The following is an 11,770-nucleotide window of genomic DNA, read 5'->3' as shown; positions in this document are numbered from 1 at the left end:
ATAGGAAAAAAAAAAAAAAAAAAAAGGGAAGCGTGTTCCCAGAAGACAGAGGAGGGCCCATCTCCTGACTTGAAGGAAGTGTCCGCAGATACTCTCAGAAATCTAACAACATATCTCGACAGGCTGAATTTTTCTTTCTCTTGGAATGTTTGCCACAATGTGGGCGCTAAGTATTTCTTTATTCTTTACAAAGTTTAAAGTTGGTCAGAAATGTGTATTTCGTAGTGATTTTTTTTTTTTAAAGGAAAATCAGGAAGGGCACTTCAGATGAAAATAATGAGACTCTTGGTTTTGCTTCAAACCTCCTTCTCTAAAACATTGAGTTATCTGGTTTTTTAATTTGTTACTTATTTAATGCTACCTTAGATGCTGATGTCAGTTAGGATCCATGAGAATTGACTGTTTCCCAAAGCTCTTCCAGAAACAGGTAGAGACGGTCACTGTGTTATTGTCAAAGGGCCTGTCCACGCAGTGCCATGTGCTTAGTATTAGTATTAGAATGCTTCCTTAGTTTCTCTTCCTAAAATAAAACCCAACCAGTACTGTGATGGAAATTTATAGACATAGATTATAATATTTCACATCAAGAATAAAACTATTCTCATGGGGAAGTAAGATTCCATAAGCTGGGTGAATTTATGGATTTGGGGAAGCGTGCTGTGTTCTTATTTCCAAATATATCTGTATTTCACATATTATGGATATGTTCTTTGTATTGTTATTCATACTGTTCATACTCACTAAGCTTCATTTTATGCTGTGAGCATTAAGTATATTATTACAATTTTATTAAGACCTTTTCTGTGTTTGCTTTCATTGACTTTTTTGTTAGAGAAAGCATTACATATTCTTATAGGGAGAATTAGAAAATTGATACAAGCAAAACTAAAATAGATCACATTTCCGTCCCCCAGAGATCATACGTGAGGTATGGGTGGAGGTGGGGGTTAAATGAGATCATACTGTATATACTATTTGGCAACCTGTTTTTCTTCAGCCACTTCTCAACTCTTTCATTTCAGTAAAAACCCCATCTTATCTAATCCCAAATCATACTCACATATTCCCAAGAGAAGTCAAAAATACCCTTTTGCGGGGCACCTGGGTGGCTTAGTCGGCTAAGCGTCTTTGTCTCAGGTCATGGTCTCACAGTTTGTGGGTTCGAGCCCCACATCGGGCTCTGTGCTGACAGCTAGCTCAGAACCTGGAGCCTGTTTCAGATTCTGTGTCTCCCTCTCTCTCTGACCCTCCCCTGCTCACGCTGTCTATCAGAAATAAATAAAACATTAAAAAAAAAATACCCTTTTGCTAGTTTGCCCTAACTAATATCCAATTTAGGACCATGCCCAGCTTGTCTCATTGTTTTATTTCTTAAATTTATTAATTTAGCTCAGTGCTTCTCCTTTTATTCCATCACACTGACTTGCTTTTTAAACCTTCATTGATTTTTTAAAATTTAAAAACAACTAGAATGCACATCCATATACACTTGACCTAATTCACCAATTATTGATATTTTAGCACATTCTCTCTCCTGCCCCCCACCCCAACCTTCAATCTCTCTCCTTAAACTGTCTGAAAGTTACTTGCAGACAATCTACTTGTGTTTTTGTTTGATTTTTGTCCTTTGTGACATTGATGTATTAGGCCAAACTAGTTGTTTTACAGAATACCCTTCATCAATTTATCTGTTTCCTTACAGATTCCATTAAACATTTTTGGCAGGAACATCGTCGGTGATTTATTGGCCTTCTCACTGCCTCCCATCAGAAAGCGTGCTGACAGTTTTGTTCCATTGTTGGGGATGTTAAATTTAAGGCAGTACCTGCCAGATGTCTCCACTGTACAGGAAGTTCTTCCTTGGGGTCTGTGTGCCAATACTCTAAACCTGTAGGTTTCCTGACACCCAAAGATTTCTAGCATGTCTGGATTTTTGGCTGAGTTACCACACAGGTATTGGTAAAGAGCAGTTCTTTACTCTAATGACAAACGGCCAGCTAGGCTTTTCCAAATAAGACAACCATTTCAGCTATAGTGAATCCGACCATTTCCTTGCTTTGTTTTCAAGTCTTTTCTATCACAACTTCTTCCCTACCCTTCTTGTTTGTTTCTGATTTTAATGGCGATGTGACTAGCTCCAAATTTATCAGTCACCCCCACCTTCAGAAGAGTAAAACTTACTGTAACCACACTTGCCAGGAAACAGTGCTTCATATTATTTTATAAGAAATATTATAAGAAATGATTTTTACTTTTCAAAACAACTGGAAACGTCCAGTTCAGCTGACCCTACAGATGAACCAAACTACAACATGGCTTTCTTCTCCTCAAATAACTACAAAAGAAAATCCACTTCTGTTATTTTATATGCGTGTATCCTACATGATGAATGACATAAATCCATCGTTAAAGACAATAATGCTCCACATCTTCAAGGCTGAACAGCTGTTTGCCCTGGTCTAGGAAGAGCCTCTGTTAACTGGCTGTAAAAGAAAAGTTTTTGTTAACTCTTGTCCTTAATAAACAATAGGTGAATCCTGATGCCGTAGAATTTTGAAATGCTAAAGTGAATGACTGTAGGTCAAAGTGAAAGCTGTATCTAAATTCATTGACTGGCATTTTTCATAAGGAAATACGCCCTGTTCCATATTTACCTTTTTAGTATCACCCTTGATTCATGGATTTTTTTTCCCATGTTCTATTACCCATCACTGTCATTATTCCTTGTCATGCTTCATCACTCGGGCCGCAGGAACCTCTTCAAGCTGGCCCCTGTGTCCCTTTTTCAATGTGCCCCTCTCAGCTTTTGTACCACCTTTTTTTTTAAAAAAAAAGTTTTTATTTGAGCATAGTTGATATACAATGTCACATTAGTTTCAAGTGTATGACATCATGACTCTACAAATTTCTTTGCTACATAATGATTCTACAAGTTTCTGTGTTATGTTGTTGAACACCTCCTTTCTCTCGTGGTAAGCTGTTTCTTAACACTTTCCCTGACCCAGCCAGGGATTTCCCCCATTGAGCTCTGGTCATTTTTTGGGACTTGTTAAAGAGACCAGCTAGTTACCACATAGAATGTCCCTCCTTAGATTTGTGTAGATTCTTACGTTTTTGTTATTATTTCGCTTATTTCTCCTAAATGGCATGGATTCTAGGTCATGGGCATGATGACTGATCCCGTTCTGCATTGCAACAGAACTTCTTTATGCCATCTGCTTGACCCACTCTTGGTGATGCTGCAGCTACTTATATATTTCATACGCTGGTACTTGAGGGTGTTAACTTTTCCTTTGTGGGGAACAGAAGGAGCAGAGTAGTATCTTCAAACCTGAATGTTTAAAGGTCCTTTGAAAGCGGCAGCATTTGTCTAATGTACTGAGATTTATAAATACTGATAACACTTTTACCCTATCCTGGATTGCCTGACATTAAAGAACATTTGATTATGTTTTCTTAAATATGTGATTTTTTTTCCAACTGTAATAATCTTCTCCCTTCTCCCCCACTGCTCTTTTTTCTGTTAATAGTTGGACAGAGAGAGTCTGAAGATGTGAGTGAAAGAGGCTCAGATAGAGACATGGCATCTGGTTCAGCGGTTGTTCAAGACGTCACAAAGGAGGAGCAGGAGGAAATGCCAGAAGTCATCGAACAGATTCCTTCTTCGGAAAGCCATTTAGAAGAGCTAATACAACCTACTGAGTCCCAGTCTAATGATGTTGGATTTAAGAAGGTGTTTAAGTTTGTCGGCTTTAAATTCACTGTAAAAAAGGATAAGACCGAGAAATCTGACACTGTCCAACTACTCACTGTCAAAAAAGACGAAGGCGAAGGAGCGGCGGCATCAGATGGGGCCGGCGACCACCAGGAGCCCAGCCGGGAGACCGGAGACGCAACAGCCAAAGAAAGTGAACTAAAACAGTCCACAGAGAAACCCGAAGACACCCTTCAACATGAGCCAAGCAACACAGAAGTTTCTCTTCCGGCAGAGTCTGGGCAGGCGGCAGAGGAAGGCAAAGAAGCAGAGGAAAAACACAAAGAACCCACCAAATCTCTAGACTCTCCGACCAGTCCCGTGGCCAGTGAAACCGCGTCCCCCTTCAAAAAATTCTTCACTCAGGGCTGGGCCGGCTGGAGGGAAAAGACCAGTTTCAGGAAGCCCAAGGAAGAGGAGCCGGAAGCTTCAGAGAAGAAAAAGGACCAAGAGCCAGAAAAGGCAGACGCAGAAGAACAGGAAAAGGCGGAAGAGACCTCCGAGAAAGGGGCCGCTCCGCAACCGCCGCGCCCACAGGACACCGCCGAGGGTGTCGGCGACGCACGACTGTCCGCCGAATATGAAAAAGTGGAGCTGCCCTCCGACGGTCAAGGGCAGGAGGCTCCCGAAGAGAAGCCCGCCCCTTTAGCCACGGAAGTGTTTGATGATAGAGTGGAGACGGTTGCCGAAGTCCACGTCAGCATGACCGAGAAGAAGGCGGGGGAGCCGGAGGCCGAGGAGGAAGAGGTGGAAGTAGTGGAGCCCCTGCCTCCCGAACCGGTGGGGGAAACCCAGGCGGAAGTCGGGACGGAGGAGCCGGCGAAGACCCCGGAAGTGTTCGCCCCCGGGGGTGACCACGCCCCGCCCAGCGACCTGAGCCCGGAAGAGAAGGCGCCCCCCGCACACCCCGAGGGCCCGGTGTGCGAGGTGGATGTGCTGTCCTCGCAAGAGAGACTGAAGGTACAAGGAAGCCCTTTAAAAAAGCTTTTTACCAGCACCGGCCTGAAAAAGCTTTCTGGCAAGAAGCAGAAGGGGAAGCGAGGAGGGGGAGATGAGGAGTGCGCGGAACAGCACCACGCTGCCCCGGAGTCTCCGGACAGCACCGACGAACAGAAGGGCGAGAGCTCTGCCTCGTCCCCCGAGGAACCGGAGGAGATCACGTGTCTGGAGAAGGGCGTCGCGGACGCACAGCCAGAACCGGAAGGCGAGGAAGGAGCTGTTTCTGACGGGGAGAAGAAGAGAGAAGGCGTTACTCCCTGGGCATCTTTCAAAAAGATGGTGACGCCCAAGAAGCGTGTTAGAAGGCTTTCCGAAAGCGATAAGGAAGACGAGCTGGAGAAGGTAAAGAGCGCTACCTTGTCGTCCACGGAGAGCGCAGCCTCGGAGGTGCAAGAGGAAGCCAAAGGGAACGGAGAGGAGCAAAAGCCCGAAGAGCCGAAGCGCAGAGTTGATACTTCGGTGTCTTGGGAAGCTTTGATTTGTGTGGGGTCATCCAAGAAAAGGGCAAGGAAAGCATCATCTTCTGATGATGAGGCGGGGCCAAAAACAGTGGCAGGAGACAGCCAGAAGCCAGACGACAAAGACACAGGACCGGATGCTGCCCTTGCTAGTTCCCAAGAACACGATCAAGGGCCAGGGAGCTCCTCCCCGGAGCAAGCTGGCAGCCCCTCTGAAGGGGAGGGAGTTTCCACCTGGGAGTCATTTAAAAGATTAGTTACTCCTCGGAAAAAATCAAAGTCAAAACTGGAAGAGAAAAGCGAAGACTCTGCAACTGGGTCTGGCATAGAACATTCAGCTTCAGATGTCGAACCCGGGAAAGAAGAGTCTTGGGTTTCAATTAAGAAGTTTATTCCCGGACGAAGGAAGAAAAGGGCAGATGGGAAACTGGAGCAAGCCACTGTTGAAGATGCGGGGCCAACAGAGGTCAACGAAGATGATTCCGACGTCCCAGCGGTGGTACCTCTGTCCGAGTATGATGCAGTAGAAAGGGAGAAAATCGAAGCACAGCAAGACCAAAAGAGCGAGGAGAAGCCTGAGCAAAAGGTAGCTGTTTCTGTGTCCGAGGAGCTCAGTACAAATCTGGTTCATGCTGTGACTGTGACTGTCGTTGACGGGGCGAGGGCTCTTAGCAATGTTGAAGAAAGGTCACCCTCTTGGATATCTGCCTCAGTGACAGGACCTCTCGAACAAATAGAAGATGAAGCCAAACCCCTAACCGAGGAGGTATCTGAAGGGGAAGTCCTTGCAGAGGAAACCGCCGTTGTTACCAAAACTCTGCCGGAGGGTCCTGATGCCACTGATGACACAGTCATCAGTGAGGTAGAGTTAACTTCTGATGCTGTGACAGCTGCAGAAACTTCCGAGGCGCTTTGCGCTGAAGAAGCAGCAGAAGCATCTGGTGCTGAAGAGACCGCCGACATGGTCTCAGCCGTTTCTCAGCTAACTGACTCTCCAGTCACCACGGAGGAAGCGACGCCAGTTCAGGAGGTGGAAGGCGGTGTGCCGGACATAGAAGACCAAGAGAGGCGAACTCAACAGGTCCTGCAGGCAGTCGCAGAAAAAGTTAGGGAAGAATCACAATTGCCCGACACCAGAGGGCCGGAAGACACGATGCAGACAATGCAGGAAGTAGGCGCCAAAATACCAGAGGAGGTAGAAGTGGAAGAAGATTCTCAAGGGCCGGATCTGAGGAAAGAGGCAGACGTAGTGCTGAAAGTACGTGTGGAAGAAACTGAGACTGAGTCTTTAACACAAGGGGAAGTGATTGTACAGGCCACCCCAGAAAGCTTTGAACAAGTTCCTCAAGTCACCGACAGCGTAGAGTCTGGTGAGTCTAGTGAGCTTAGAACCACTTGTCCAGCTGAGACCTTGGTTGAGGTAAAATCAGAATTTATTCTAGAACAGGCTGTTGCTCCCGACTCAGCTGAAACCCTTACCGACAGTGAGACCAACGGAAGCACCCCAGTAGCAGATTCTGAAGCTCTGAATATAACACAGCAAGAGAAGATGACAGAAATCCACGAAGATCCCGAGGTTGCCTCTGATACCCAGTCGCAGGTCACAGAAGCAGAGGCGGTTCCTACATCAGAGCAGATGCCTCCAGCACCTTCTAGTTTTCAATCCCAGGAAGAAGATACAGGACATTCAAAAATGGAAGAGGTTCTAGAACATACAGATGAAGAGATATCAGTGGAAACCGTACCCATTCTTTCAAAGACTGAAGTGATGGAAGAGGAAGGCCGATCAACTGACCAGGAAACCAGAGACAAACCTCTTGTCGAAGGCCCCGAGGTGTCTGCAGACACTGAAACCACAGTCAGTCAGAAAGAGACCGTGGAAGTTGTTGCCCTTGAAGATGAAGTTACTGAAGATCCTGAATTTCAGAAGAATGATAATATTGAACTCCAGAGCCACACACCATCTCCTCCAACCCAAGTGGAGAAAGAGCTGGTAATTGAAGTAGAAAAGGAGAAAATGGAAGCAGAGCCAACCCAAGCGAGTGAAGAGAAACTTGAGCAAAAACCAGCTGTGACAGTATCTGAGGAGCTTAGTAAGCAACTGGTGCAGACGGTTAGCGTGGCCATCATCGACGGGGAAAAGGAGGTTACCAGTTTGGAAGAAAGTTCTCCTGGGCCAGCTCAAGAGGACGCGGCCTACACAGAAACTCAAGTTCAAAGCTCTGAGCCATCATTAACTCTAACAGCTGCAGCCGTGGAGGAGAAGGTCTTAGAAGAAACTGTCAAGATTCTAGAAGCACCTGAAACTTTGGAATCTGCAGATGTACATTTAATACCGGAAGAAGCAGCCTCTGAAAAAGATGAAGACTTCACTACTCAGCCAGGGGAAGACGAGGTGCCTACAGGGACAGAGTCTCAGCCAGAGTCCATACTGGAAGCTATATCGGCCACGCCTGAAGGAGGCATCGTTGCTGACCCAGAAGGAGACAAAACCACGCCACAGAAATGGGCCTCCGAGAAAGAAGATGAGCCGGCTGGTTGCCAGGAAGCCCCAGGAGATGAACCAAGCAAGGAAGATTTCAAGGCTGAAAGCGAGATTTTGAAACTTGAGACCGAGAGCAGTAAACTTGTACAAAATGTGATCCAGACAGCTGTTGACCAGTTAGTAAGTACTGAAGAAACCGCCGCTGATTTCCAGACACAGGCTCAGCCGATGAAGGCTGCTACCCAGGAAGCTCCACAGCAAATTGAGGAGGAAGAAAGGGTACTTCAGGCCTCCACACAGGATGAAACACAAACCACTGCAGCCGAAGAAGAATCCACCCTAACCGCCGTGGACCAAACCCACGCTGACGTGTCCAAAGCTGTGAGTGAAGTGCCAGAAGAGACCCCAGCTGTGGAGGTGGAAAGTTCCAGTGTAGGTGACCAGCATCCTGAAGAGGCAGTTCTCCCATCTGAGGAAAAGAAAGAAACAACTGGAACAGAGTCTATTCCAGAAGGTGGTGATCATGCCGAGTCAGGAGAAAGGATAGAGGAGTCACTCAGTGAATCCCAGGAAGAAGAAAGAGATGATGCTGTCGATGACCCTGAGAGCCGCCCCTCAGTGCTGGAAGATTCTGAGGCCTCAGGAGGCTTAACCAAAGGGTGTCTGGACACAGATGTACCAGCACTGAAAGAGGAGGAAGGTGGCCAGGAATTAGAATTGCAGGAAGCAAAAGCACTCGGGGAGTCAGAAGAAGAGATCAAAACCCAAACACCAGAAGAGACACAGAAGCAAGAGGAAGAACCGGCAAAATCCGAACCCACAGGATCCTAGAACGTCATGTAAGCAGGCTTCCTTTTCTTCTAAAACCCTTTCCCCTCCTTCATGCCACTCGATGGGAAATCGGCTGTAAAGGAAGCAGGAGTTTAAATCATTATGACTTTCTGCAGAACCTTCTGTTGGGGAAAAAACAGTCAAGTAGATCAGGAGACCTAGGTTTACTTCCTTTTTTCCCCTCCCTGACGTACCATTCAGTCCTAATGGTGTCATGAAAACAGTGGCTTCATTTTACCCCTATGTGACTGCTTTCCAAGAAAATAAAGGGGCATGTGTGTGCACACAAGTGTGCGTTTGTGTGTTTGGCTCAAAGGTGTAAGAGATATGTTGTGCTCACAGCACCATACTAACCGGTTTATTGAATTTTTCTAGTTTTAACTAGAGATCCAAAGTAGGTTTTTTGTTTTTTTTTTTAATTTCTCGGAGAGAGAGAGACAGCGTGAGCAGGGGAGGGTCAGAGAGAGAGGAGTCACAGACTGAAACAGGCTCCAGGCTCTGAGCTGGCAGTCAGCACAGAGCCTGACGCGGGGCCCGAACCCACGAACCACGAGATCATGACCTAAGCGAAAGTCGGACGCTTAACCGACTAAGCCACCCAGGCGCCCCCCAAAGTAGGTTTTTATCCTACAGCTTGAAGTTTTAGTTTATAGTTCTCTAAAAAAAAGAACAAAAAAAAAACCCACCATTTTTTTGCTATCAGTAGTAACCAAACATTTAAAAAATTCCCGGTGCATGTGATGCTCCTGAATGCTGGCACCACAGGCCACCAGTTCTGTGGTGANGAGGCGGGGGCCGGGGGGGGGGGGGGGGCTCACGGAATGAACAGGGGAGGAGAGGAGACTTGACTGACTTGTGACTCCTCCTTCCTCCCACAGTTCTGCCCCGCGTGTTTGCAAGACCAGAATGTGAAGACAGGCAGTAGGAGAGAATGAATGCTGCTGACGACACTCACGACCAGTATCTCAGACTCCGAAGCGCAGAACAGGCCCCTGGACTGACCTCGTCTCCGAGGCACCCGGACAACCCCGAGGCCGCATCGGGAGCTACCGCCATTTACCGTTGCCTCTTTGCAGGGCCGCCCCGCTCTTCCCGCTCTGTGCCACTTAACCTTTCTGATTTAAGGTCCTCAGCTCTTCACCCAGAACTGGAGTTGCCCTACCAGTTCTGCTTCTCAAACTGGAGTACCGTTCCTTATGTATTTATATGTATGTTTGAAGTAATCCTCCTGTATCTATTGTATATTTTTTTCTTAACGATGAAGGAAATGTACAGTATGGTGCATTCCTTTTGTATCAGGCAGAGTGTGGTGGGAAGCTCTAAGCGTCAGCCGTAACCCGTGCAGACAGCTTCCTAGGAACAACATTCCTGATCAGAAGCTACCGTTCGGACTTCCAAGTCCACTAAGGGTCGGGTCCGTGTTTCCTATGGCTCTCAAGTTGGTCACTTTCGTACTATGCACAGTGTGCTAAAAATAAAAAGCTTTTTTGGGGGGGAAACACACAGAATGTTCCATTGTTACTGTGAAATTTTTCTTTCTAGCCCAGTGGGGGTTGGAAGGGAGTTTTTTCCAGTAGCGATTAACTTTAAGCCTTTTCTCTGAATTGGTGTGGCCATTTGGACCGATGAGTGCGCTCGACTCCTGAGGCAAAGTAGTGAAATGTTTTTCATCTTCTCAAAAAATAATTGACTATTTTAAGTTTTCTATTCTACTCTTATATGCTGGACCACATTCACACACAGCATGAAGTCCGTCAGGTTCTTTACAGATGGTATTTTGCTAGATCCTGGATTGTGTCTGTGCCATTTTTGTGCCCACTCTTTTAAGGACAATGTTGCATTAAGTTCATTTGGATAAACTGTGATTTGACAACTGACTTAAATAAAATATTTGCTTCACTTAGATCTGCTGGTTTCATTAGCTACTAGGGGCATATTTACTGGGTTCTAAAAGCAGAGAAGGTAGAAGTTTCCAGTGTTGTCACCGCACCGTACTGGTTTGTCACCATGCTATTCTGGTTTGAGGTAATGTTCAGAGGAGCCCCCAGCAAAGAGGCATCTACTAACATAAACCACGAGTGGTTTCAGACGGGACAGTACGGATACAATGCCGCCCTCTGGTGGTGTCTTCCTGAAAAGGTCAGTTTTCTGTGACTATCTTTGGTCTTAAACACGGAGAAATGTCTAGAAGGAAATTTCTTTGTGAAGTTTTTAAAAATGTTTATATTTGAGAAATAGAGCGCAAGGAGGGGAGGGGCAGAGAGAGACAGAGACAGAATCTGAAGTGGGTTCCGGGCTCTGAGCTGACAGCACAGAGCCCGACGCGGGGCTCGAACCCACGAGAGGTGAGATCATGACCTGAGCTGAAGTGGGATGCTTAACCGACGGAGCCCCCCAGGCACCCCGAGAAAGACATTTTAACAAGGCTTAATAGTGAAAATGCCTTGCCCAACAGGCGAGAGTGGAATTTTTTTCAGTGTCAAAATGATTTAGGATTCATGCTACTACATAAAAGACTTTTTCAGACAATTACCACACACAGTCACCCACGTACCATAAAAGTCCCACTTTTTCACGTGTACAACTGGCCTGGCATATGTGCGTCTTAAATTTCCCTCAAACTCAGAACTCCCGTTTACAAACTTAAATCAAGACTGTCAGTTAATGATTTTAAAGCATTCTAGACATTCTAGAGAGACCGCTTTTAGCAGAAGGAAAATAGGCTTTTAAAATGAGAAAGTAGTTGATCTTATCAACAAACCTGATTACCAAAAAACAAAAAGGGGGGGGGCATATAAGACTGATCACATGATACGGCCTCCTCATGATAACAATGTACAGCATGCATTGTAGTTGGGAAATGTTTTGTATCCTTTTAGGAGTTATTCTCATATATAATAGTCAACCTTGCTTAATCATTAAACTTGAAAATACCCAGATTTGAAAAACACCGCCCTCTCTGATTTAAGTATCTTGCTGACTTGAGACTTAAAAAAAAAAAAAAACCCAAGTGCCAGGGTCAGTCTTGAAGATCAACCAAGAGGTACTGGAGATGCGACCACTTGGTAAAGGGCTCCTGACGTGAACTTCCTCTCTGTGGCACGAGGTGGCTTTGTGCTTCTTTGAACAGATAAAAGGTTCCGGTAATAAAGTGGCAAGAATTCTTTGGGTTGTAAACCCCATCCTGGCCCTTCCATTCTGTTTGTGCTTGCTGTTCTCTGACCACGTGTGGCCAAGTCTCTC

General features: G+C 45.9%; 1 protein-coding gene across 1 annotated transcript in view; it reads left to right on the top strand.

Annotated features, from left to right (window-relative positions):
• Positions 1-10,430, top strand: part of AKAP12 (A-kinase anchoring protein 12) — a 12,437-nt gene extending 2,007 nt beyond the window's left edge. Inside the window, exons 2-3 of the mRNA XM_077775976.1 lie at positions 3,531-8,535; positions 9,406-10,430. Of these exons, the coding sequence (XP_077632102.1) occupies positions 3,531-8,527 (4,997 nt within the window). The 3' untranslated portion in view covers positions 8,528-8,535; positions 9,406-10,430. The remainder of the gene's footprint in view (positions 1-3,530; positions 8,536-9,405) is intronic.
• Positions 10,431-11,770: the final 1,340 nt, after the last annotated feature.

Source organism: Crocuta crocuta, unplaced genomic scaffold (assembly GCF_008692635.1).
Source record: "Crocuta crocuta isolate KB4526 unplaced genomic scaffold, BGI_CrCroc_1.0 scaffold25, whole genome shotgun sequence".
Lineage (NCBI taxonomy): Eukaryota > Metazoa > Chordata > Mammalia > Carnivora > Hyaenidae > Crocuta > Crocuta crocuta.
This window is presented reverse-complemented; position numbering and strand designations above follow the sequence as displayed.